Source organism: Sturnus vulgaris, chromosome 17, assembly GCF_052056855.1.
Source record: "Sturnus vulgaris isolate bStuVul1 chromosome 17, bStuVul1.hap1, whole genome shotgun sequence".
NCBI classification, from domain to species: Eukaryota; Metazoa; Chordata; class Aves; order Passeriformes; family Sturnidae; genus Sturnus; species Sturnus vulgaris.
In genome coordinates this window covers 13522581-13550532 of record NC_142259.1, presented here as the reverse complement: position 1 = coordinate 13550532, position 27952 = coordinate 13522581, and the positions used below count along the sequence as shown (strand labels likewise).

The 27952-nt window shown below is 46.7% G+C and overlaps 1 protein-coding gene across 5 annotated transcripts; it reads right to left on the bottom strand.

The window, feature by feature from the left end:
• Nucleotides 1-119: 119 nt before the first annotated feature.
• Nucleotides 120-27896, bottom strand: DOK5 (docking protein 5). Of its 5 annotated transcripts, none has more exons than XR_015807369.1 (8): nt 27688-27892; nt 13768-13875; nt 6936-7050; nt 6713-6832; nt 5807-5996; nt 2922-3217; nt 1853-1973; nt 120-726 (listed from the first exon to the last, which is right to left on the bottom strand). XR_015807369.1 is itself a non-coding variant. In XM_014876081.2 (8 exons), the coding sequence occupies exons 1-8, from the start codon at nt 27751-27753 to the stop codon at nt 662-664; spliced, it is 921 nt and encodes a 306-aa protein (XP_014731567.1). In that variant the 5' UTR covers nt 27754-27896; the 3' UTR covers nt 120-661. The 5 variants fall into 5 exon arrangements, 4 of the variants coding, with proteins under 4 accessions (XP_014731567.1, XP_088031245.1, XP_088031246.1 ...); XM_014876081.2 differs by having other exon boundaries at nt 2922-3057; nt 27688-27896; XM_088175119.1 differs by having other exon boundaries at nt 1827-1973; nt 2922-3057.
• Between the last annotated feature and the right edge of the window lie 56 nt (nt 27897-27952).

Sequence of the window (27952 nt, the reverse complement as noted above, 5' to 3'; positions counted from 1 at the left end):
CATGTGCAAATCCAGCATTTACCTTCTGCTATTTTTAATTCAAAGCCCCAGACCACAATTCTGTCCTAGAAGAAAATCAATTTGTGCTAATTAAATGACAAAGAACACTGCACCACAAATTGTGTGGGACTTTTTTTTAAATTTTATTTTCAATGTTTACAGAGATGGAAATAAATACTGGAAAGCGGAAATTCTTTTAAAAGAAATCAATCAAATCTTCAAACAGGAAAAATTGTATCCAAGAGCTGCTTCCAACTGGCCACCATTCCAGAGATGAGGAATAGGGTAAGAATAATGGGAATAACTAAAGAGAAGCATTGCCACAAACCAGCAGAGTCAGGAGACAAAACAACCACACTACAGCAGGAATCTCACATATTTACAACATTCCTATCATACAAAACCAGGGGGAAATGTTTGGGGAGTTTTTCTCTGTCCAGCTGTAAGATATAAAAGTTACACCACAGGGTTTGGTGGTTTGCTTCCTCTCCCCAATATCCACAGAAGAGTTTCTGCTTTTGGCAAAGTTGAAAAAATCCTTTCTATTGCAAGAATTTTTCGTCCAACCTGAACTTCTCTGCGTTTCCATCCTGGGTTGTCATCAGCACTGGGACAGTTTTTCAGAGGACAAAGAGTTTGTCAAGTTCTTCCTGGATTTTTATCAATGCTCTGACCTGTAGGTTGGAAAAGTGTCCGTGTGATGGAGCTTCACCGGGCTGGAAACATCTTCACAGATGGAAAAAAAACCAGAATAACCCCAGTTAAACACAGGCACCCCAGTCAGTGATTCACACAAATTCATTAATTCCATCTAACCCTGCTTAATCTGCTGCTCCAGCTCAGAAATATCCATGCAGATTCTCTTTACCACTTCCTTCAGAACAGAAACTTGTACAAAGCAAATCTTTTGGGTTTTTTTTTTCAAAGTTCTGACTTGCATTTAAAATGTAAAAATGCTCTTTTAGATCCTTTTCTTCCAGTCTAACAAGCAAGATCTTTTTCTAAATATAAACCACATGGTTTGTACCCATGCAGTCTATTGATCTCGTGCCAGCTCCATGCTGAATTACTGATTTAATGAAGGGAATTCCCGATTTAATAAAGGGCTCCGTGGCAAGGCACAGTGGGGCCAATGTGCCACCACACTTCCCCTGCCCTCATCCCCGAGCAGCTCTGGCCAGAATGGAAATTCTGCTGTCCCCTCCATCCCTGGCTGGAGCTTTCCGTGTGCTGCCTGCCCCCTCTAGTGCTGGAAAGGAAGAACCAGGGAAAATATTTCCTTTAAGGCTTTTTTTTTGGGGGGGGGGATTTTTTTTTTCGGTTTTTTTTTTTTTCGGTTGGGGTTTTTAATTCTGAAAACAAACACAGCTCCACGGTGCTGACTTTGGCCCTGCTCCTCCGAGGTCTGAGCACCCCCATGAGTGAGTGTCACCCCCATGAGTGTCACCCCCATGAGTGAGTGTTACCCCCATGAGTGTCACCCCCATGAGTGAGTGTCACCCCCATGAGTGTCACCCCCATGGAACAGAGCACTGCTCAGGGTGAGTGTCAGTCCCAAGAGTGTCACCCCATGAGTGTCACCCCATGAGTGTCACCCCATGAGTGTCACCCCCATGAGTGCCACCCCCATGGAACAGAGCAGTGCCCAGGCTCAGTGCCACGCCCCTGGCAGGTGTCAGGCAGTGTCCCCTCACCTGGAAGGTGTCAGGCAGTGCCCAGGCTCAGTACCACCCCCCTGGCAGGTGCCAGGCACTGTGCCCTCTTCACCTGTCAGGTGGTGCCCACCCCCTCACCTGGCAGGTGTCAGGTAGTGCCCACCCCCTCACCTGGCAGGTGCCAGCAGCCCCCTCACCTGGCAGGCCGAGCAGCTGGCCCGTGCTGTGCTGCCGGGTGATGTGGTGCCAGTAGGCGCTGCGGGGCAGGGGCACCACGGTGCCCAGGGACAGCGCCCGCTCGCTCCTCTTGAGCTGCAGCTGCAGGGACAGGACACAGCGTCAGGGACAGCCCGAGAGGGCACAGCACCAGCACTGCCACCGCAGGGGCTGGGAAATCACATCTGCAGCGTGTGCTGGGATGCTGGATCCCACAAACGTGGGGGTTTGAGCTTCCTGTGCTTTCTGACCCCCTGCAGAACTCTGCCTTTGACCTGAAGCTTGGAGAAGGCTCCCAAATTTGAGTGATGGAGTTAAAACCAGGGGTGTGTAGTTAAATGGAAGTGTGTGATTTCATTTGGTGAAGAGTCTTAAATTTGAAGTTTTTATAATATAGTAATAGGTGTGGGACAGAATAGAGGATTTGGGGTGGTGTCTCTTTCTGTGCTCATCTTCCTTCCTCTCCATGATTTCAGGCAGTTTTTGGTTGGACAGTCAGTGCTGCATTGGGGGCCACAGGAGTTTGGTTATTGGGTCAATCCCAATCCCAGTCCTAATCAAATCCCAATCTCCATCCCAATCCCTATCCCAACTGCAATCCTAATCTGCATCCCAATCCTAACTGTCATCCCAATCCTAATTGCTATCCTAATCCCAATCCCTGATCCCCATTCCCATCCCAATCCTAATCACCATCCCATTCCCAATCCTGATCCCCATCCCAGTCCCCATCCCATTCCCAGTCCCCATCCCTATTCCATTCCCAGTCCCAATCCCATCTCATCCCAATCCCCATCCCATCCCAGTCTTAATCCCATTCCCATTCCCAGTCCCCAATCCATTCCCAATCCCATCCTCATCCTCATCCCCATCCCAGTCCCATCCCCATCTCAATCCCATCCCCATCCCATCCCAATCCAATCCCCAATCCCAATCCCATCCCATTCCCAGTCCCCAATCCCAGTCCCAGTCCCCATTCCATCCCATTCCCAATCCCATCCCATCCCCATCCCATCCCATCCCATCCCATTCCCACCCCCGCTGCCGTACCATGGCGTTCCTGGCGCTCTGCCGCCGCCTCTCGTGCTGCTCAGCTATGGCCAGGGCAGCCGAGTGAACCTTCTGGTAGATGGCTTCTCCATGCCTGGTGTGCAGGATGAAGAGCCCTTCTCCCGTGTCACACATCCTGCCAAGGCACGAGGGCAGCCAGCTGGGACACGGGAATTTCCAGCCCCCAGAGCCCAGCAAAGCCCTCCCCGTGCTGCTCTAAAACTGCTCCAGCACAAGGGCTGAGGAAACAAAGGGGCAACAAATTTATTTCCACCTCTCTGATGCCTTTTCCCAACCTGGAAATGAAATTCGAGGTCGTTTCAGTAAGGAGGTGATATAAAAGTGGATTGTTATTTGAAAATATTGAAATATTATATTCAGGAATGGAAAGATGTCCACAAAAGATCCCCACACAGAAGTGAGTACATTTGATAGGTTTCAGGAAATTAGCATAATTAATAAGAAGAACCAATTAGGAGGACAAGTGGTGATGCAATTCCCCCTCAGGTCAAGCCCCTTTTCTGGAGTCTCCCCTCAGCACTGGCTGTGCTCTGTCCATGAAATGTAACTCAAAGAGTTGTTCTTAATTTTGGTTCCCAGGAAGAACCAAAACAGCACAGGAGTCTTGCACCCCCCAGGGCTTGGAGCTCTGCAATTTTTTTTTTTTCTTTCTGCCTAGGGAAAGGCTGTGGAAAATTACTGGGAAAAGCAGCTACTAAGGCTTACAGTAGTCTACAAAACTAAAAATAAATAAATAACTAAATAAATGTATATGTATATGTATAGGTATATGGAATATATATAAGAATAATAAGAATATTATAGAATATAATACGAGTAAGAATATAAGAATCATTATATATAAGAATATAGGGAATACAGAAAAGAAAAAAATAAAACCCCAAAATTAAACCCATTATTTCTGCCCGTGTTTCTTCGCAGCCCTGGTGTCATTTATTGTTCCAGGCCGTGTCTGGTTCTTCTCTCCAGACTCAGCTGGTCCTTCCCAAGTGCAAAAGCTCTGGAGAGTTCCTGCACAAGACCCAGATTTTTTTATATTTAGGCTTTATCTGGAATCTGTGTCAGGCAGGATTAATTTGTCTTTTAATGAGTTTTGCAGACTTTTGTCTTCCCCTTGGAACAATAAATACAAATCCTCAGTGTCCCAACTGCATTGTCCTGTCACAGCTAATGCATGATCAGCTAAAGGAAAATGTTCTCCTTTCCCCTCCCCAGGAGAACTAAATCCTGCACTGATATGGGGGATGGAAGTTTCAGTTCCTCTTCCCTTTCTGGCTCAGTTAATTGTGTGATCTGTTTCCCTTTCACTGCTGTAACTCTGTAATCTCAAATGACACCTCCAGCATCTCCCCATTAGGACTGGAAGGTTCAGTTCAGCATTGCTCCAGCTCCACCCAGAGCTTGGTACAGCTGAGCTGGAGCAGCAATGCAGAACCAGCCCTAAACCAAGGAATTCCTTTCAATTTCCTTAGAAACCCAGAACCACCCCTCTAAACCAAGGAATTCCTTTCAATTTCCTTAGAAACCCAGAACCAGCCCTCTAAACCAAGGAATTCCTTTCAATTTCCTTAGAAACCCAGAAAGATCAGTGGAAAACAGGAGTCCCTTCATTTGCTTCTGGGAAACAACTTGGCCCCCACTGCTCTTCACTTCTGCTAAAAGTTAAAAAAAGTTAAAAAAATATAAAGACTCCAAAACTCTGTGCCCAAACCCTGTACAAACTCTGGAATTATGTTCACCTCTTCTTCCCAGATTTTCCAACCAAATCTCTGGCTCATTACTGCTTTATCTAAGAATAATTCTGTACAATGCCATAAAACACTGTCAGCTCCCACCCTGCATCCCTGGGGATCCCACTGCTTCCATTCAATTGGGATGAAGAGGGGTTTTATTTGGGTTTATATTTGTTCCCATATTTTTATTGGGGGGGGTTTGGGGAGTTTATATTTATTTCAGTATTTTAATTGGGGTTCTTTGGGGGTTTATATTTATTTCAGCATTTTAATTGGGTTTTTTGGAGGGGGTTTATACTCATTTCAATATTTTAATTGTTTAGTTTTTTGACACAATGGCTCCAGCCTGGCCTCTGGCTGAAGATCAGCTCCCTTATCCTCAGAAGCCCTTTGGAAATGGTTCAGGCAGCCCCAGTGTCTTAGGCTGCAATGCAGGATGTGTCCAGGGGTGTGGATTCTATCCCCAGCTGTTCACCCAGCTGGGGCAGTGATCCTGATCTCTGTGGGGATCTCTGCTGTTCATGTTCCAGCTGTTCACCCAGCTGTTGCAGTGTTCTTTATCTTGCCCACAGCCCATCCTCCCTCCAGGAGATCTCTCCTGTTCATGGCCATGCAGTCCCAGGGCAGGGCTGATCAAATTCCATCATCCCATGGGGAGATGCTCCAGCCAGGGCAGGAGCCGAGCATTTCCTACCCAGATCAAAGGGGAGATTTGGAACAGCAGAGCAGCCTTTTCCCACTGCATCCCAGAGGAAAACCAGAGCCTTCCCCATCATCCCTGCAGCTTTGGAGGAAAACTGCACCTTGTGCAGGAGCCCTGCTCCAGCAGAACCACGTCTGTCACTGCAGGAGGATGGGACTGCACCTGATGGGGTCAGGCTGGATTCTCACTCTGCCACAGCTTTGGGTTTGTTCTCTGTAATTCTGGATTTCTATTTTCATTTTCCTAGTAAAGAACTGTTATTCCTATCCCCGTATCTTTTACCCGAAAGCCCCTTCATTTCAAAACCACAATAATTCGGAGGGAGCAGGGTTTACATTCTCCATTTCAAACAAGAGGCTGCAGCCTTTCTGGGCAGACACCTGTCTGTGAAGCCAGGACACAGAGCCAGGGCACATCCTGTCACCTACCTGCCTGCCTCGAAGGTGAACCAGGCTGGGTCGCGCCCGTAGCGCCGCAGGGCACTTAAAGGCCAGGAGACGAGTTTGACTCTGGGATTCTGGATGTCCCAAAGACAGATATTCTCAAATGTTATCTGCAAGGTACATTCCCCATGCACATCTAAATTAGGGGATGGCATCAAATACACATTGAATCTCTCTGGGAGAAAAACAAAAGGTTAGTCTAAAATCCCTGCCCAGCACACGTGTGCAAGTCATTCAAGGAATTTCCTATTTTCCATCTCTATTTACACTATTATTTCCACTTAGAACTATTCATTCCCACACAAAGAATTCCCTCCTGCAGCACAATCAACTCCACGTTTGGGGCAGTCAAATGCTGCACCCAAAGGGCATCAAATACTTGTGTGTGCACTCAGAGCCTGAGGAGAAGTGCACCAGCATAATCCTGGTATTTGCAAACAGCTCATAAAGCTGTGGGTGTGAATAAATCCATTATTGCTTGTGCAGGTAATGAGCTCATTTGCACAGGAAAAGTGGAGTAGCCACAGGCTCAGGTTTTGCATGCAATTACTGTTATTTATTATTCTCTTTACAAAGCCTCAGCCACTCACATCACAACAAAAAACCACACAACAAATAGTTCCCATCTCCAAGAGCAACTAACTCATCTGAGAAAGGGAAGTGCTACTCCAAAATAATTCTAGATATCTTATTTATTATCTCTGGTAGCAACTAAAACCAAAACCCAAAAAATAAACCCCCAAACAACCAAAACCAACCCCCCAAAACAGCAAGGAGGGCTTGGAAAAACAATTTTCGCTCCTCTTTATTTCCAATATCTCTATGTACAATCTAAAAGGCTTGAAAATAAATACAATTAAAAATTCAGAAAGCCAATATTTCTGTACCTACCACTCTGCTCCCTCTCTACTCCAGATGCCAACAAGTCAGGCTCTCCAAGGCTAATGTCATTAATCCGAGTTCCCAGGCACTCCATCTGCAGCACCTTGCACCACTCATCTGCCTCAAGCTCTGTATAAATGCCCAGAAAAAAAATCTGTGTGTAGGTACATGGTATTTATAATTTCACAAGAATGTTCTGAGCTTTTCTAAGCAGCCTGGTCATTTCACCCACCTGAGTCACAAGCAAAGGTTTTGGAGGTGTCATCACTGAAATAAATGCCCACAGCATGTTTCTTTGTGCTTTTTGGCAGCCTCGAGACATTCTTCACATTATTGAGCTCTGTGACCTGGAAAAGCACAATTTGGGATTTTAATGAGGAGCTTGGGAAAAGATCTGTCCATTCTTGTCTGGGCAAGGGGAGGAGAGAAGGGAAAAGAGGGAGAAGAAGGTGAGGCAGCAGCAGCAGGCTCTGAATCGCTGTGGTGGCTCCTGAGGAGATGCAGCCTTGGCAGGAATCACCTCGGAAATTCCCCAGGAAATTCCCCAGGAAATTCCATCTTCCCCTGGGAGATGCAGCAGCCACGTCCTCCAGTTCTCTCAGCTCTACAAGACTTCACTGTGACACCACCCTGATGGAATTTCAGCCAGGAAAAAACGTGGGACCAAAGCTCCCTCCAGCCTGAGCAACTTCCACATGAAGGGCACGAGAAAAACCAACCTGGGTGCAGCAGAAGCAAGGAGAGGAGGAGATGGAAATCTAAAAGATTCACCCACGTGGAGCTCCAGAAACTGCTCCCTACATTGCTTTGGTTTGGAAGGAGAGTTGAGGATTTGTTAGAATGGTCCACTTCCAAAAAAAACCCCAAAAAACAACAAAAAAAAGCAAAAATAAAATCACAGTTTTCGTTGTCAGGAAGTGTTTTAGTGTTAAAGATTCAGAAACACAGATTTCTGTTGTTTGGTTGCCAAATGATGACTGGGAAAACAGCTTTTACATCCAAAAAATAGAAAATTTGGTATTACCTTGTAGACAGCTTTAGTGAATACATAACACAGTGAATTCATTTTTCTAACGTGAACCTTTCACCCTCACAACCCATGAGCAATGCCCCAAAATTTGGCTCAGGAGGAATTGTTTAAATTAATCACATTTCCAAACAAGACCCCAGAAAAGCTTTTCCTACTGTGAATGGGAGGAACAAAGAGGAGTTCATGGACAACATCTCCCCAAAATAAAAATAAATAACAGAGCCAAGGTGCAGAATCTCATCCCAGGGGCAGCAGCAGAGGGATGCAATGGAAGGAGCATCCCATGGGGAACACACAAACCTTCAGCACAGCTGCCAAATCTCAGCTTTTCCCAGCCTCCAGGTTGAAGATTTTGTGAAGTGTCAAAACTGAGACTTGATCATTTGGCTTAATTTTGCACGAGGGGTTTTGTTTCCAAACCCTTTCCCAGGAAATGCTGAGATGGGAGCAGATCCCCCCTGCTCAGAGCTCAACTCAAACCTGTCAGGAATTCCCTGGGACAATCCCTGGGCAGGCCAAGCACAAACTGCAGCTGCCAACTTCCAGCCCAAGATCTTCTCCTCTGATGCCAAGAAAGGATTTGAATGCAAGGGGAAATAAAATCAGATTTTTCCCCACTCAGGACAGCATTCACCTTGGCATTTCCTGCAAGGGAAACTGCAGATTACCCAAGCATTGTTCATCTCTCACCTATTGCCTTTGCAGAGGTCTGGCTGCCTTTTCTGGGAGATTAATTCATCTTTTTAAGTAAAAATTCTGTCTAAATGAACACAAGAGCAGAGGGTGAAGACAGAGCACACAAACAGACACTGTCTATAGTTCATTGCATCAATTATTTCACCAAATCCTTTAGAATTTGTGTTTTAGCTCTGAATTTTAAGGGGGGGGGGGGAAATGGGAATTTATATTTTGAGAAATGCTTGCTACAATATCCTGGCTCGTTTTGTGGTGCACTGACTGTGTGAGAGCCCTGGTGTGATGGAATTTCACAGAGCAGGACCTCCAAGTGTCCTGGTGATTTCCTGGTGATTTCCTGGTGATTCCCTGAGCTGCCCCAGGGGCTGAGGTTGCCTTCACCTTCCCCAGTCCCAGGGATATTCTCCACTCTGGAATTCTGCTCCTGGCACCATCCAGAGCTTTATCCAAGGAGCAATTCCTGCTGCCAGAGCTCCCAGGGGAGGAGAAAAATCAGGATTTCTGGTATCTGATTCCTGCTGTCAATTCCTGCCCTCCCCAGCCCAGCTCCCTCCCTTTGCTCCCCCTGGCACAGCAGATGGTCCAAAGTGTCTGGCACATCCTCCTGGAATTCACACTGCAGCCTGCAAGCACCCCCACACTCCTGGAACCCAGGCACCAAACACCTGCAAATATTTGAGGCTGAAGTTTGTCATTTTTCCTTTTTTTTCCCCCCGTTTTTTTTTTTTTTTTAATTTTAAAAATAGCTCTCCTCCTGCCAGGCTCTTGCAAAACAAGTGTTTTCATGGTTAGTCTAATCCATGTGTGTTTTATTTATCTGAGATCAGGGAACATTTATCAACTTAATTCTAAAATGGGGGCTTAACCACAAATATCAGACCTAAGGCAGCATTGACAGAGAAATCACAAGAATGATATTTTGTGGAGGTTTCAAGTTCTCTCTTTGCATATTTCCCCCCTCCTTTTCCCTTCCAAGCCTCCTTTGCATTAAGATGCCAATCCATAGAATTGAAATGCATTTGATTAGATTAAAAACTAAAATGCTGTGTGGTGAGAGAGTTCTGAACCAGGAGCAGGGATGAATCAATCACTCATTTCCCAGCTGGCAGAACAAGCAGAGCTCCAGCCTGACAGATCCACTCAGCCAAAATTCTTCCATCCCTCCCATTCCCATCAAAAGCACTCCAAAAAAGCAATTTCCTAAAAAAAAAATGATCCTCAGCATCCCAAGCATTGCTGAATTAGTGCAAAATTCTCAAATAAGGGGAGCATTTCAGAGCATAACACCAGGGATGATATTTATTGCCCACACAATGGTTCCCAAGCACCTTGGGGTTTAATCTTAATTAAGGATTCATGGCTCTGTCTTGGCTTACTGAAAATTGCCCCCATGATGAGAACAGATAAAACATTTCCCAGGAAACCCCAGGGGAACATTTAATGGAAAATGTTATTGCTCACTCCTGCTTATAAGATCTGCCTGCACATCTCTGACCTGCTAAGTATAAATAAAGATTAAATTTTCTATAAAGTCATGGAAGGGTTTGGGTTGGAGGGACCTAAAAGCCCATCCAGTTCAATCTTCTCTCTTCTCTTCTCTTCTCTTCTCTTCTCTTCTCTTCTCTTCTCTTCTCTTCTCTTCTCTTCTCTTCTCTTCTCTTCTCTTCTCTTCTCTTCTCTTCTCTGTTCTTTTTTTCTCTTCTCTTCTTTTCCCTCCTCTCTTCTTTTCTCCTCTTTTCTCTTCTTCCCTCTTCCTCTCTCCTCTCCTCCTCACAACCATTCCACAATCCCCACTGGGTTCAATTTTAGTGGAGACACCAAAACCCCCTGAAAAGTTCCTTTAATCCCCTAAAATCCCTGACCCTTCACTCTCAGCCAAAGGATAGCAATCATTAAAACAAATGTTCAGCAGCTCCCTCTTAGCACAGTGGTCAGACTTGAAACATTTAATTTGCCAATACAATTTTGCCTGGAAAACAATTACAAGTTCCACAATCCAATTTTCCAAATGGATTATTCCATAAGCAGACAGAAAAGACTGTTCAAATTACTTCTGCTGTTTCAAGGCAAGATTAATACAGTTGGATTCAAACTCAGAACCCCTCGAGGGCTCTGAGTATTCCTGTCAGCAGGACACAATTAGCTCAGTTTTTATTGGAATATTAAGGATTCTTCTGGCACATCACAAAATCCAAAGGAATAAAGATTTCTTCCCTTCTCCAGTATTGTTTTGTTCAAGAATGTGGCAATTTGTGGTTGCTTATTTATGCTTAACAAGTGAAAAATCAGACACTCACCTGAAAATCAACTCTCTGTGCAGATTTTGTAGCCTGGATCCTAATTACCCTCCCTCCCTCCCTTGGGGGACCAGAGGAATTAAATGGGCAATTTGCTTTGTGTATGCAAATTCCCACTTCACTCCACAAGCTCCAGATGACTGTGCTCACACCACCTTTATTTCAGGGCACTCTGACCTTTCCACTTTTAAAAAACAGAGCAAGATTAGATTAGAAAGGATTTAAAGGTTAATATTAGACACAAAAAAAAAAAGAAAAGTGCTTACTTCTGTTTTGCACCTCCAGTGGTGAGGATGTCCAAACTCCCTGTGCACAGCTGCAGACAAGGACACATCCAAACACAAAAACCAAAAGAGATTCTCCAAAATAACAGAGGCACAACTGAGACAGGGCTGGGGACCCAAAATTCACCTGGAGAAAGGCAGGAGCTGCATCCTCAGCCCTGGGGACTGATGCCACCACGGTGCCACCACAACCAAATCCCAGCACTCCTGCACTTGAATCCATCCCAGAAAAATGGGAAAACCTCAGAAGGAAACACTGGAGTGAGGGGGGCAGGTGCTGGTGAGAAATGAGCTCTGATCATCATTTGCCTTTGCTGCCCTTCAGGGTTTTATGATGGATTAAACTTCTCCTGAGACTGATGGGCTGAGTCCTCACTCAGGTTTTACAGATATGATTCCATTTCCAGAATCACTGGAATTCCATTTCAGAATCACTCCAGAGCCCAGGTAGGAGTTAATTTTAAGGGAAAAAAAAATTCTTATTTCTTTTGACTTTGTGATGTGCCAGTAGAATCGTTAATATTGCAATAAAAATTGCATCCTGCTGGCAGCACATTCCTGAACCCTGGGATGTGCAGGTGAGCTTTTGCTCTCACCTGCCTGTCTGACCCTTGGATTTATCAGCACACACTCATGGCACACTCGACATCACAGCTCTGCCTGAGTTTTGGTTTTGTTTTTTTATTTTTTTTTTTTTTAATTTACTTGTCCTGCCCCGTAGTGCCAGCACCAGAATTGTCACAGCAGAAATTGCAGCTCTGGGACCATCCCAGAGCTCTGCACGGGGCTGGAGCACCAAAATCCCAACATTTTTTATAAAGAATATCACTGAAATGTTTATAAATGAAAAGCAGGTGGAAAGCAGTGAGTGTTGAAGGCACTGCCATATCTTTTGTTGGGTGTTTTTATCAATAATTAACTGTGATTTCCATAAGAATCATTCAGCTCCAGCCTAATACAGAGCAGCAGGGACAAGTTCTCTTTTTCCAGCAGCTCATATTTAATACTCTCACAAGCTCCATCATTCACCACATTTAAATTTCACACATTTACAAGGCTTTTTTTTTTTTTTTTTTTTAAACCCTCATTTTTATCCACCTGTGCTCTTTATAAATGAGCACATTTTGCCCAGAAATGCCATTTAATATTCATTAGCTCCCTCTCAGTGAGGTTTGTGAAAAATAAAGGAGACCTGTCAGTCTGGAGAGCTGATGACTCTAAACCAGAGATCAGCCTCACTCATCATCCCTGGCTTCAGTTCCCTCTCTGCCTGAGAATATTCTCAAAATCCAAATGAACCCCAGAAAAATCAATTTTTTTTTTCACTTTTCATCAGCCACAGCCACCCCTGAAGTGTCCAAGGCCCAGCTGGACAAGGCTTGGAGCAACCTGGGACAGGGGAAAGTGTCCCTAAGGCAGAACTGGGTGATCTTGGAGGTCCTGTCCATGTGATTGGCAAAATTCTGATAAAAAACTGCCCAAAATTTGTCTGTCAGTTCTCAGTGACTGATTTTGGACTTTGATCATCGTTCATTCCTGTCAAATCAGCTACTAGAGACATCCAGAAATTAAGTTTATAGGAGAAGCAATAGTTTGAAATGAAGTAACTGTTAAGTAGAGACTAAGCTTGGCTTAAAACTGAAAATCCCTCTGAGCCAGTGAGGTTTTCCTTGGTGCTTTACTCTGCAGATCCAGGCTGCAAACAAGTGCTAACCCCTGGAATTTCAGGAAAGAGAAGAAATTCCAGCCCTCATTCAGATTCCTCTTGGATTTCATATCCATCACCCAAGGTGCTGCTCACATATTGCATTAACACAATGGAAAAAAAAAAAAATTCAAATTTGCATCAATTATTGACAGAATTGTAATAAAAGAAATGCAGTGTTCCACACAGAGCTGGAGGTTCTGACACAAACTGTGCAGCCTTCACACAACAAAGAAAAAAAAAAAAATTCCTTCTGAAAAGTTGCCTAATAGAAATGTGAATTATTTCTGGGCCTGATTTATTAGAAATAGCCCCAGGTTTTATGAGCAATCAATTACAGACTCCATGGCATGCAGACAGGGTTGAGAGCAGGATTCCCTCAGGATTTATTTCCTCCTAAATATCTGTCAGTGAACTCAGAGCAGCCTCGAGCTGCTGGCAATTTATGCCCATAATTCCTAACCTGCAGTTTTTACCTACAATTATTACAAATTAAAAGGTTTCTTATTTCCACCCCCATACCCAGGAGAATGACACACAGAAATTCTCAGGTGAATATAAAATGTGCAGCCTTTGAGCAGTGGCTGCAGGGAAATTCTTCATTCTTTTAGGACCAGTGAATTTAGCAAAGCTTTTCACACCATCACTGCTGTAAAAATGTTCTTCGTGTCTGTAACTGGCTCCTGCCTTCCCACAGAGGCAAAATCCCAGGAAAATGGGAACCTCCAAGTGCTTCTGCAATTCCCATGTTCCCTGGGATGAAAATATCAGGAGCAGGAGCCACTGCAAAGTATTTATTTCAGATGTGATTTTAAAGGGCTGAGAAAAGCCAAAGGCTTTAACAATAAAGTCATTTTCCACGTGCTTAGCAAGATATTTGCTGCAAAGAATTTATTTTATCTCTATTTCACTGAATGGAAGCACACACAAAGAGTTTTAAGAGTTAAAAAAGAAAAAAAATCAATTTTCAGGCTAACTAATACACAGAACTTTGGATTTTATTCTTGCTATTACATCAAGTACTAAAAGTTGGAGAAATCTTTGTGCCTTACCTTGTGGTAGCACCTGAAGTAAGCAGCTCGTTCATCTGAGAACTTCTCCAGCCTCTTGGGCCCTTTGCTTGAAGCTTTTTTGAACACTAACCAGCACCTCTGGTAAATCTGGAGACACAAAAAAATAAACTTGGCATCTCCACTGACCTGAATATCATCAACACTCCCAGAGAAGGGAAATCCTAAATCAGCTCTGGACTCTCAGAAGCTCAGAGGAAAAAGCCCAAGCTGTTGGAGAGTCCCATCCTATTTCCTTGGATCCAGCCAGAAATGCCTGTGTGTGAGGTGACACTCTGTGCATTTTGTGAACCAAGGGAACACAAGGAGAAAGTGAATTATTAACAATGAAAAAAGCAGATTATTGAACTGCAGAACCCCAGAACCATCCTGGCACTTTGCTCCCAGGCTCTGACTGAATTTCAATCCAAGTCATTTGGGGCAGACTCTGTGCAGAGTGGTTTTCAAAATCACCTTTGCACCCCTCCAGCTCCTGCCACCACCATTCCTTGGAATGCTGCCAGGCATCCCTGAATTGTGGTGCACCCAGAGCTCTCAGCTGAGCTCACCCTGCCTGCAGCAATCACCAACCCTGCCAACTTCTCCCAGCCCACACTCCACCTCTGATCCCAAAAGAACACCTGGTGTGCCTTCCAAAGAAATCAAAACTGCCCCCAAAATTTGTGTGATTTCAAAAACAAAACAAAACAAAAAAATCAGACAGGCCATCAGTAATTTGTTTACAGCATCTCACTGCTGTCAGCATTGAAACAGCTCAGAGCCCTGATGGGCCAAAAAGTCCTGATGTCCATGAGAAGCAGCTCTACCTGCCTTGCTGAACCCAAAAAAGGTTTTTAACTGACTGCTTGTGTTTTTTCACCAGGTTTTAGCTGTTTCTCCCAGCTTTATCATTTTCCCCCCACCTTTCCCACCCCATCTCACACTCCTGGCAGGACCCTTGAGGTGACTGCAGCTGAAACTGCATTTTTTTCCCATTTTTTTCAGGATTTTTTTCCCATTTTCCAGCTTTTTTTTTGACCACTCAGCCTGCTCTGTTTAATGCAAATGTTTGAATTGAATTGTTCAGAAATCACAATGACAGCTCACACCCCAAAGCCACAATTTAAATCTGCACCTCCTTCTGCTTGGAGACACTTTGGATATTTGCCCTGTGAGAATTTGGTTTGCTGGGCCAACATCTTCACCTCAAACGTGACAAGGAAAAAAAGAAAAAAAATCTCCAAAACCCCACTCAAAAGAGATGGTCAAAAGTTTGAATATTCAGCTTTTTTTCTTTTCAAAACCTTGCTGTTTTAACTTTAGCAGTTAGGAGGCCAAAGAGAGAAGATTCCTTTGCTGTTGTGTTTATAAACAGACTCAGAAGGATGCACACACCCTCACTTGAAATCTGCCTAAAACCTTCAAAAAATGGTGGGGAATCAGGAATGGGCACTGCCCCCCTTCTGTGCCCTCAAAACACATTCCCCCCTCAATATTTGGCCATTTTCAGGTGTTTATTTAGATTGGTTCCTGAACAAAAATAATGAGGGTTGGAGCAAGGTAATGCAGGTTTTAGCTTCTAAATTAAAATCTTTTGTTTCTCATCATATGGAACATTCTATTTTGTTTCTTATCCTATGGAATATTCTATTCCATGCTCACTGGATGGAACAATTTGTGTTTCAGGTATGAGGAAGAGCATTTTAGTCACTTGGAAATGCAGCCCTTGGTGATTTTGTGCTCAGCTAGAGGAGGGGAGCACTGCCAGGTCTCCCTCCCTCCCTCATTTCCAGGATGCTCCAGGGTTTGGGTCATCACACAGGACAGCAACCCCTGGTTTTACCTTCCCTCTCTGCCTGAGAATATTCTGAAACCCCAAAACTGAGAGAATCAGGGGAATTTTTTTCTATTTTACCCAGGCAGATCCATCCCTGGCAGTGTCCCTGCCATGGAGAGGGAAGGTTATTTTTCACGTTTTGAGGCAGGGGGTTAAAATAGCTTTAAATAGTTTTAAAAACTAAGATATGTGCTTTCCACCACATCCCAGGAAAGCAGAGATATTTTACTCCTAAAACAAACAATCCCACCCTTGTCTGTTATTCCAGAGGGGCTGGAGGTCACAAACAGCAGCACAAAATCCCAGCTGGCAAATTTCTCCCCTGAGAACAAATGAACCTCCAGGAGAAGCTGCCCTGCTTTATTCCCCTGTTGTGTTTTTCTGCTCTTTGCCCTAAAACAAAGAATTCCAACGAGCTGCACCTACAGGGACACTGAACTTGCTGTCAAATAAACACAAACTTTGCTTTTTTTTCAAAGCAGGAGCTGCAAGTTCTCTCATGCAGCTTGGGATGCCTCACAGGAACCCTGGGATATTGCCAGGAATTTGCCTTTTGTGACTTTGGTAACCTCTAGAAACATGAAACAGTAAAAGAACAGCACAATGCTCCAAAAATTCCTCAGTGTCTTCTGAAATTTGCCTTTTTTTTTTTTTTTTTTTTTTCAGGAAGAAAGTGCTGCCCCTTTACCCAAGGCTGGTAGAAGCTCACACCCTGAAGGCTGCAGATGGAAAATCATTTGAGAGCTTTGCTGGACTTTGGGAGGGAGTCTCCAATGGGCTGGAATTCCAGGTCCAAGGTCCTTCCAACAGGGAGCTGTTTACACAGACAACCAGCCAGGCTTTGGATCTTCATTCTTCTATTTAAGGAAAAAAAATTAATTTGTCACTTCAGAGTCTCCAAAGGTGGGAAATGAGCCCTGAAATCATTTTCAGCCCAAAGGAAATCTGTGATGGGATGGGATTTAGAATTTTGCTGTGCTTCCAGGAGAATGAAGCTGTGGCAGGAGGGACAGATTGCAGCTCCTTCAGTCCATGCCCTGCCCTCCCCACACGTGGCTGAGGCAGCAGATCCCAAATCTGCTCCTGCAGAGCTGCTTTCCCACCAAGAGCTCTGGGTACCAACAGCTCTGCTCCATCTCTCACCTGAGCAGGACTGGGTGACCCTAAGGAACACCCCACAATGGAAGAGCCCACCAAATATTTCACTGGAATTATTTCCTCCATAGAATTATGGCTTGCCTGTGATTTCCTTTCTCCTTTTCCTGCCCATGCCCACGTCCCCCCCACGCTGGCAGCTTGTTCAGCCCAATTTCACCCTGGAAAGCCACAACATAAGCGTGGCACAATTACAGAAATGGATCACTGGAAAAAATCCCACGGCTGTGAATGTCTCCAACTGGAACTTCAATGATCCCTGCAGAGTGGATCCGTGGCTGTGTGAAAGCAGCAGCAGAGTTGCCCACGTGCTGTCTGCAAAGCCAGCCCTGCTCCTGGCACCGGGACAATGTCCCTGTCCCACAATTCCCATTCCATGTGTTAGGAGTGAGCCGCGTTCCCTGCGAGCAGCTCAGGATCGCTGCATCAATCCAGGCTGCTTTGCACCCAGATATTTCCTTCTCCTGGGCACTAATGAAAATAATCTCGATTTTTCCTTCCCCACCCCCCCCCAGAACACATTTGGGGAAGGATAAACCTCCCTCCTTCCCCTCATTCCAGCTGCATCTCCACCAACAATATTTCACATGAGAGTCAGCCACAGCTGCTAATGGGGAACGAGGCTGGAATCTTGTTCCTGATTGCATTCAGAATTCACAACACCACTCAGGATTGCAAAGGTTTTTTTTCATCAAGTTACAAAACCCAGCTTTGGCACTGGCCAGGACTTGCTGCAAGGTCAGGGCACAAAGAAATGCCTGGCAGATCTTTAGGAATCTGTGCACTCTTTAACTCTTGTTCATGCAAGTCACAACAGATTTCTACTGCTCTGAAACATCAGGCTTTTAAAGTCTTTTCTCTTCAAAAACTCTCCCCTCCCCAGCTGGAATTACATCAACCAGGAGTGAGATTTTTGTTAAAGGTTCGGGCTCAAAGCCACTTCTCCAACCTCAGCTCTCAACACCTGAGAGCTGGATTTGAGCCCACAGATGCATTCCTGCCTGACACAGCAATCAGAAGGCAGCTTTGTCCTATATCTTCATTTATTTGGGGTTTTTTTGGTCCTTCAGGATTGATTCCACAGAGCAGATTCACTGCCAACCCCCCCTGAAGTCTGTGACACATGGAGGCACGCAGGGAAATGGGCAGCAGCATCTGGCTTGGATGTCAGGAAAAAGTTTTTACTGAAAGTGCTGGAATTGTCTGCCTGGGGAAGTGGAGTCCCCACCCCTGGGTGTGTTTAAAGAAGGACTGGATGTGGCACTCGGGTTCAGTGGGGGTGTTAGGGCTGGGCTGGACTCCATGACCTTGAAGGGCTCTTCCAACCCTGCGATTGTGAGATCCCAGCAGAGACAGCCAAGAGCTCCAGGATGTCCTGACAATCCAGGGACTGTCCCCACTGTGCTCGGGGACAACGCCAGGGAAGCACCAGCAGCACTGGCAGCTCCAGTGGGAAATGCTGCTGGCATCCAGGAGGGGATCCCCTGTGCTGGGACACCCCAGCCTGCTGGAGCACTGGGCTGTCACACAGCTCGCACAGGACACCCAGGAGCTTCCAGGAGCTTCCAGGAATCACTGCAGTGCCAGTAAAGCAGGTTGGCAGCAATGTGCCCTCACCCTGCTGATGGACCCAGCAGTGCTGGGCTCAGAGTCACAGATGCTGGCCAGGGGATGAGGGAGCTCACAGTGAAATCCTCTGGCACAGCTCCGAGGGCTTTGCAAGGATTCTGTGGCTCAGCAGGACCTGAAGCAGCACCGAGGAGCTCGAGGGACAGGGACACCCAGGAGGGGGGACAGTGAGAGCCCACCATGGAAAATGTCTTTAAGGAGACAGGGCTGGGGTTTAGAGCTTGCTTATCCCCCAGCAATATCTCAACTGTGCTGTAAAGGAGCCACTTCTCTCCCTCCTCTACTCAGTGCACACTGGGAGGTGTTTCTGAAATGTGACCTAAAAGGCATCAAAAGCAAGACCTGAGTCTGCTCTCCCTGCAAAACTGATGAGCTGGATGTGGCATCATTACAAAGAGCATTATCTGAAATATTCTTCCTCTTTTTCACGGACCTACAGCCTACAAAGTACAGGTTTGCTGCCTTGTTGGGGTTTTTATAAACCATACACAGGTTATAATTCAGGGCTGCTTAAGGCCATTAGGGGAGAGAGGAGCCATTCCAAAAGAAGAGCCAAGAAACATTTACAGCAGAAACACTCCCTCGCCAGTGACAGCTGAAAAAAACCAGCCAGGCTGGAGCTAAGTATCACATTTGGCTCCTTGAACATCTGCTAAGCTTTGTACACGGGCACAGTTAATTCTGGGCATGAAACCGGATAGGAGAGAATCAGCCTGGGACTGTAACTGGGGAGGAAAAATAGTACAGGCTTCACTGGAGGCTAAAGCTGGGCTCTGCGAGGGCAGCTCTGCTGGCAGCAGCTGGATTTGCAGCTGGATTTGCAGCTGGATTTGCTGCCCTGCTGGGCCAGGCCATGGCACAACTCTGGGAATCAGCACTGCGGGATGAGGGAGCTGCAGAACCCAAAACCTGGAGTTTATAAAGAACCAGGGGCTGGGACGATTCCTCTGTGTCACAGAGAACCCGATTGGGGTTCTCCAACTCCACAGGCTCATTAACAGTTCCCAGAGCTCACTAATTAGGACATGGGATGCGAGAGGCTGCTCTGGGTGGGTGAGAGGCACCCCCAGCTCTGCCAAGGACACGGCAGCAGGCACAGCTGGCACAGCTGGCACAGCTGGCACCTGCTCCACACCTGGGCTTGCTCACAAACTCAGATTTCCATCCCCCCACGGCACACAATCCTCTGGAGGAGCCTCTGCATTTCAGAGCTGCACTTGTTGTATTTCAGAGCTGGACTCGTGATTTTAAGATTACACCAAAAAACCCACAAAAAATACCAAAACAAAAAACAAAAACAAAAAAAGGGGCAGAAGCTGCACACGAATGAAGCCTTTCTGTCAGTAAAGCAATTTTCCAGCACTAAGCTGCCACGGGAGCTGCAGCTCCTCCATCCTTGAGCAGCTCAGTTGTACCTGAGGACAGGATAAAAACACCTGCAGGTAAAAACACCTGCAGAACAGGTGATGGTGCTTGTTAGGAGCTGCAGAGGTGACAAACACCCTGCAAGCACCTCACTCCCAGATGGGATCATGGAATAGGCTCCCATTCCCTGCTCTCACCTCTGCCATTCACCTGTGAGCTGCAGGCAGCAGCAGAGATTTTTCCTGCAATAAACCCAGCTCTGCCATCACCACACAGGTGTGCAGGTGAGTCCAGCACTGCCTGCACCAGGTAAATTCATCCCATTCCTTCCACGTTTCCCCTTCACTCCTGGCACCAAAGCCTGGCAGCCACAGGTCACTGTGGGGCTGCTGGGGAGCAGCTGTGAAACCCGAGGGGATCTGCATGGAAGAGCAAAATTCTGCTCCCAGGAGTCCCTGCAGGATGGGCTCCACCAGAACGGGGCTTTGGCAGCAGTGAGAGGGAGCCTGCCCCTCTGCCCAGCACATCTGGAGGGATCCTGCCTCCCCCAGCACATCTGGAGGGATCCTGTCCCACTGGTTGGCACATCTGGAGGGACCCTTCCCCCATAAGGCACATCTGGAATGCTGTGTCCAGCTCTGGGCTCCTCAGGACATGAAGCTCTTTTTTATTGTTTTTTGTTTTTGTTTTTTTTTAGTTAAGGGAATGGACCAATATTGACTCAAAGAAACACTGCATAAAACAAGGATTCCAGAGGCAATCTTCCCCTGGTGGAATTCCCTTTTTCCCTGGCCCCTGCAGTGCTCCTGCCCTGCTCCAGGTTCCTCTCCCCATGAGCTCAAATGGACAAACCCAACTCGTACGAATTCCTCACATCCCAGCTGTGTAATTAAAGCAGTTCATTCACATTTAGGAAGATCCACAAACTGGAGAAAGCTGCGTTAAAAACGTCTATAAAAGCTTTACACTCCTCCATTTAACAGGGAATAGTCACTTGTGCTTTACCACGAGCACCGTGCCAGGAGTCTGGCACTCACTGGGATGAGTTAATTCAGAACATCAGCAAACATCCCCCCTCACCTTCCTGGAGACATTCACAGGAAATTTCCCTTTGCCAAACACAGAGAATTCGTTGATGGTTCCCCAGACAAACATTGCCTGGCAAGTAAAGGGACAATTTAACCTCCTACACTGACATTACTGCACTCATTCTACCTTATTGATCTTCTGAATTGAAACAAATGACATTATTATCAGTAAAACAACAACAACAAAAAAAAAAACCCACCAATATTAATTCCAACAGCTTGAACTCTCACTGGTATTTCTGACAGCACTTGGTGAAGTCAGACAAAAAGATAATGGAAAAGTCCATCATCTTCCATGGCATTCCTGAAGCTACACAACCACCAAATTAAGATGTCAGTCTCAAATTAAGATGTCAGTCTCAGGAGCAGCCCTTGCATCTGTTACTTTCTTTCAAATGTTTCCACAGTCACTGCAGAATGTTATTTATCCCTGATGTCACTGCAGGCCAATGCCCATGCACAGCAGCAGCAGATTTTCCTTCACACTGGGGCAGGAACTGATGATGAAAAGGCACCAGAAGCACCAAAGAATAAATTTCACCTTTTATCATTAGGTTTCTTTTCTCTTTCACTGAAATCATGCCTGGCACACCCTTGCAGGGCTGGGTGAAATCACAGATTTTTCTACCAAAGGAAGAGCAAACAGGGAAAAGAGATCCAGGATCCAACAGCTCAGGGAAGGGTTTGGGATAAAGGGGAAAGGGTCAGGTTTGCTTTAAACTTGTTATAATAAAGTTAGAAAAGACAGCAAATGGGTAAGGGGCACTTGTTCAGGAGTCAATCCAGTCCATGAAAACATTTGGAATTGATTATTTATTTCACAAACGAAGCCCATCTTCCAAAGAAGAACACAGAAAGTGATTGATCTGAAAACAGGCTGGAAAGCACCAGAAAAGCCATTCCTCCTCCTAAAATGGGACAGCATCAAAGCAAGAGTTTTGTACTCCAAATCATGGTCTGTAGGGGAAAAAACAGGAATAGTTCTGAGGTTTGTCCTTTTTGGATTTTGAGGGGGTTCTTTGGGAACAAATTAAGACCCTTCTCTCTCCACGCTGCTCCCACCAGCCAAACATTAAAAGAAACAAGATGTGATTCCACCATGGGAGCTGCAAAATTTCCTTTTCCTTCCTCCAGAGCCAGGCTGAGCACCCTGATCCCCAAACACGAGGGGACAGCACCCAAATGACAAACCCTTCTGCAAGCCCAGCCCCAGAGCTGACCCCATCAATGCTGGATCCCAGAAATCTGGAGATTTGGAGCTTTCTGTGCTTCCAGGCACTGACCCCCTGGAAAACACTGCTCTGGAGCTGGAACCTGGGAGAAGGCTTGGAAATGTGAATAATGAGTTAGGAAATGTGAATAATGAGTTAGGAAATGTGAATAATGAGTTAGGAAATGTGAATAATGAGTTAGAAATCCCCAATGTGTGGTGGGTCAGGTGTGTGTGTTTTCACTGGGTGATGGGTTTTAAATTTGAGGTTTTTATAGTACAGTGGTGGATATGGGACAAGGTGGAGAATTTTGGGTGGTGTCTTTGTTCATCTTCTCCACAGAACTCAGGCAGTGACCTTTGGTTGGTCAATGTCACTCTAAGGGTGGTGGGGATCCATTATTGGGTTAAAGGATAAATAATGGAGGTGTTAAACTTTTATTGGTTTGTTTAGCTTTAAAAGGCCTTGAAGCAGCCTCAGCTGGGACCATTTTTCCCATTTCTAGAAGGAGCTGGAGGTGCTGTTGTACTTTCTGTAATTTCTGATAAGATTCAATAAACACCCAAGCCCCAACAGGAGAATCACCTCAATCGTGTTTCTGTTAATCCTGGCTCTGAGGGGAAACAGAGACTGATGGCAAAGCACCAACGAGGGGTGCAAAGCCCAGCTCAGACCCCCCACACATAAAAACACTGACCTGGACTCTGTGCCACAGAAAACCCACAGGGCTCTGGCCCCAGTGCCCATATGGGGCTTGCCTGGCATTTATTGGGATCCCTCCTCTCACCAGCTCAAGGAAAACTTGCCCAGGAATGTTCTGGATCCCATCCCTGCTGCCACTGACAAGCTCCAAGCAATAAGAAATCTTAATATCTGTGAATATATTCTAACACCTTATCTAGCAGCTCAGCAGAACTCTGAATTTCCAGTGGGTTTAATATCCTGCAGGTTGAAGTTGGTGCCTGAGAAATCTGTTCAGTTTTTCCCTGTCTCCAACTTCTAGACTGAAAGGAGCTGCATAGGTGAACAGGGTTTTATTAATAAAGCTGCTTCAAATGGAGATACAGACAACTTTTTCCTTCTCCTTCCCCCTTCCCCCAGCCTTACATCATTCTTCTTCCCAGTTTTCACAGCTCAGGCTCTTCAAATCCTCATATTAACTTGCTGGCACATGGATTCAAGCACCAAATCTCTGCCACCATATGGTTCCAGTCCTGCAGATTGTCTCTCCCCCACTCTGCCTCTCCTCCCACAGGGTTTCACAGAATCAGAGCTGTGCAGAACTTGTCAAAGTACATGTCACTGCCAACGTGCAGCACCCAGCTCCTCAATGAAGCTGCCACAGGACTCGCTTTAATTAAAATCCCAGCAAACCCTGAGAGCTTGGATCTCTCTGCAGCTTTCCACAATCAAACGTTGCTGCTGAAGGGGACAAGTCCTGAGCTTCGTGCAGCAATTTCTCCACATTTCTATGCATGAGCCTGAAGTTTTCCCATCAAAAACAAAGATGTGCAGGCAGCACTGATGCTCTGCTTCCTGAGGAACAACCCACAGGACAAAACTGCTGGATTTTCCCAGCTCAGTCTTGCACTGTGCAACAGGGAGCTCCTCACCCACCACTCAAATAAATACAGGAAGGCTTCACATCCCCCTCATTTTAGGTGTAAGTTTAACATTGCCAGTAAATCACTAATCAAAGTAAAGCAGGCAATTCAGAAAACGAAGAACTTTTTTTTTTTTTTTTTACTGAGTTTTTTAGTCAACCCAGCAATATCTGAGCACTGCTGACACCTCCTCAGCATTTCCCAGGCACAAACAGCTGGCTGCACAGCTGGGGCAGGCTCAGCTCCCTCCTGCCACGAGCTGAAGGCTGAATTCCCACAGATCCCTGCCAGGGGCTGGCCCTGATTCAGTGCTGCAGGACACCCCTGACACCAAATTCCTTCCCCTTGATGTGATGAAGATGTTTTGGGCCAGTCAGGCTCACCAAGCACAGAAACCTGAAGCACACAGATCCAATTTCTGTCCTCAAGGAGGGTCACACTAAAGAGGGAATCATTCCCCTGTGGTAGCCCCAGCAGTCACAGGAGTTTAGGGTTGGACACAGGAAGGGGAATTGGAACCCAAGTGTGAGCCTGGGACCAGCACACCCCACTGGGAGCTCCCACCCTCCACAAAGCCTCAGCTTTTTTTTTCCCTTCTACAGCTCTTCATTCTCATCAGTGCTACAAACCCCTCCATTTCAAAGATTTGCTCCTGTTTTGATTTTAATGGGTATTTTTAATTGAGCCAGCCCAACCTAAAAAGAAAGCTCAGGTGTGTTCACATCCACCCACCCCAAAAATCAAAAGAGAACAGGCTTTTCCATTAGGGAAACGTCTCCATGATGCACTTCCCCTCAGAAAGGTCACACCTGTACCACAGAATGAGACACGATTTGAAAATCAGGAGCACAAAAAGGACTTTTTAGACAGGGAGAGGTCATAACACAACAGCCCTGCTTTGTACATAGATATAAACCCCTGAATCAGCTGCGAGGTGGCTGCAGAAGCACTGAGTGTGCTCCTCCCCAGAACACAGCTCCTGGTGGTCTCTGACACAATCCCTCCTCCCAAAGCAAAGCCGATTTTTTTTTTTCCTGGTTTAAAGAACTCTGCGAGGTTGTGCTTCTGCCCTGTCAGCAGTTTCCAGCACACAGCTCGTGTGTGTCACTGCTAATGACACACCAGACTGACACCATCAGCCCAGGGAATTATTCTCCTCCCTATAAGGATGGAAAGAGTCAGGAAGAGTGAGCTTTCTCCTGAATATATTTGGCTCTGCAGAAGACCCATGTGATACAAATGTTGCTATGGAAACTATTCTATTAAATAATATTCAATTAAACTCACACGTTTCAAGCACACAGAAAGAGTTCAGGTGCAAAACTAATTAGCCTAAATTCAATTCTGGAATTACAAAGTAGGGCCTTCCACAATTGTCACGTTCCTTTTAAAAGAGATTTTTGGATTTGAGCAAGCTGCTTCCCTGCACCCCTTCCATTCCAAACGTGGCACCTGCACCCCAGTTACTCAGGAAAGTCATTTCTTGAGGTAATTTGTGGCTCCAAGCTCTGCTCCCAGTTCCCTTGGAGATGGAATTACCAAAGCATTACAGAGGAGCTGCATTCAGCCTGGAGAGGCAATGCTCTGATTACAGCTGTGCCACCAGAATATGGGAATGGATTTCAGTGACTCCCACTCACATCCTGCCACACAGGGAGTGCTGAGATCCCTCTCAATTCCACAGCAATCCTGTTTTCAGGGTTCCTGGAATCCTCAATTAAACACGGGGCTGGAGCAGCCTCGTCCTTCCTGATGTTTTCACAGCATGGGAAAGTTGTCTCAAAGTTACTGTTTTATATTGTCAAGCGTTTTTCCCTTCCCACCTTCAGCTCCCGAGTGTCCCACAGCCCTACCCAGCACAAAAACAACCTGTTGGCACAAATCCTTCACCCTCTGAAGGAGCCAAGCTCACCCCAGGCACCGAGTGAGGCTGAATCCAGGCTCTGCTCAGGGCAGGTGCAGCTCCAGGTGTCACCTCACAGCTGCAGCAGGAGGAAGGTGCAGCAAGGAGCAGGGACACGCTCAGCCTGATCATAATTACCCATTTCTGCCCGGCTGCTGCAAATCAGGGCTGCAAGCAGCTTGCAGAAAATGCTACAGGAAGAATCTGCAGCCACATCTGCTCTCTAGTCACGGGCCAGCACTTGCCAAGCTGGAAAAAGCAGCAGGAGAGAAAAGTTTTGCTGCTGGTCAGGCTGGGTGTCCCCAACAAATGGAGCAGGGTTTGGCCACGTCAGCTCTGGCAGTGGCAGCCAGGTCCCAGCAGCTCCCAGGGTCGGGAATGCTGTCAGGACAGAAAAATCAGAGCTGGGGCAGCTCAGGGCTCATCCTCGGGCACCTCTCTGGGGCTCAGCTTGGGCTCCTTCACAAAAGCATTTTGCATCAGCCCTTCTGCACTTCCAGCCACTGATAACGACAGAAACCTTTGGAACTGGAACAAAAACCAAACTGTCTTTCCCAAGGAAACATTTCACATTTGTTCCACTTCCATGGACTCGGTGTCATTCTCCATTTCTCTATTTTTGCATTCAGCTGTCACATGAACATCTCCTAAGAGGGCATCCAACATTTCCTCACCAGCAGCACCCTCAGAGTGATCTGGAAAACCTTAATAAAGGAAAGGCTCCAGCACTGACAGCATCTACAGCTATTGTGGAGTTAGATAAACATTATTCACACGTTCATTGAGCTTCACTGTTACAGTATGGAAAAATGGATCAGAGTTTAATCTTACTCATCCTTTATACCAGAGCAAAGTGAACATTATGTATTCGGCAATGAGACTGAATCATGACACACCAATTGTGCCAAATTTACTACAAGTGCTCTCCGAATGACATTCCCTCCAAATGTCACAGGATCTCACGGTTTTACACAATGAACTGTGCCTGTGAGTGCAGGGATGAGAAATCCAGCCTGATGGAAGAAACCTTTTTGATGCTCTCCCGTTTCCCAAGCAGCCAGGGAGACACAAGTTCCCCAAACCGTGTTGAAGTCATTGCCCATGGGCACAGCCAGAGAAGGGAACTGTAATTGCAGTGAGGCAGCAAAAGCTTTCAGAGCACCACAGACGCTCCCCCGAAACGAACAAATTCTGAATTGCCAACCCAACAGTTTTAAATAAACACAAGAAATCAATCCAGTCCTGAGAGGAAGATACATCAGCTAAAATGTTTTATACAGCACAAAGCCTCCCTCCAGGTGCATCCCCCTGAGCCAGGCTCGCTCAGGGACACGGAGCTCTCCAGGCACCGCTGGACTGGGAGAACAGCCCTGGAATTCCAGAGCTCATCCCAGCCCAGGCACTGAGGGAACTGCCCTGGAATTCCAGAGCTCATCCCAGCCCAGGCACTGAGGGAACTGCCCTGGAATTCCAGAGCTCATCCCAGCCCAGGCACTGAGGGAACAGCCCTGGAATTCCAGAGCTCATCCCAGCCCAGGCACTGAGGGAACTGCCCTGGAATTCCAGAGCTCATCCCAGCCCAGGCACTGAGGGAAGTGCCCGGCCACTCCCGGCACATGCAGCACCTACAGAACCGGGAACACGCCACGGCAGCGAAACAACCCGAAAATACCCGCGGTACGGAACCAGAGCTAAAGGGGCCGCGGGAATTCTCATTTCGCGCAACTCAAGCGACTCGAAAAGCCCCGAAGACACCGCAAAGCTTCACCTGTCCCACGCAGGACCTCAAAAATCCTGACTGGCAGCACAAACCGCGGCTCCAGAGCTCAGCTCAGCCCTGCCCGAGCCACGCCAGCCCCGGGTCCCTCCCGGAGCAGCGCTCGGAACCCAGGGCAGGGATGGGAGGTGGAGGCAGCGCAGCATCCCCGGCAGAGAGACGAGAAAATAAACATCTACATCCACACCTATACATAACACACATTCAGGTGCCTTCATTCCTCTCTCCCCACCTTTTCCTTTCCTGTGGAAAAACCCACCGAGCTCAGTTTGCAAAAAGAGGACAAAGGAGTGGTAGGGGGGAAAAAAAAAGAGCAAAATGCCCAGCCGTGGGCAGGCAGCCCCGGGCACTCACCCCCAGCCGCCGGCTCCGGATGCGCACATAGCCCTGCTTGACGATGTCGTTGAAATTGGAGGCCATCCTTGCCCGGGACAGGCGGCGGCGGCGCCGCTCAGCCCGCCCGCATGGCGAGCAGCACCGGAGCCGCGCCCCGGCAGCGACAGAACCGCCCGGGGAGGGACAGAACCGCCCCGGGATGGGCAGGGACAGGGGACAGAACCGCCCCGGTAAAGGAGAGATACAGCCTCGCCCGGTGAGGACCGCTCCTCCCACCGCACCG

Excerpts from the sequence above, each read along its gene's own strand:
- DOK5 (XM_014876081.2), bottom strand. The coding sequence starts at position 27,753 with ATGGCCTCCAATTTCAACGACATCGTCAAGCAGGGCTATGTGCGCATC. Across the intron at positions 6,833-6,935 it reads AACCTTTGCTTGTGACTCAG|AGCTTGAGGCAGATGAGTGG; the intron begins GTGGGTGAAATG and ends GCATTTATACAG. Across the intron at positions 3,058-5,806 it reads TTCACCTTCGAGGCAGGCAG|GATGTGTGACACGGGAGAAG; the intron begins GTAGGTGACAGG and ends GTGCCTTGGCAG.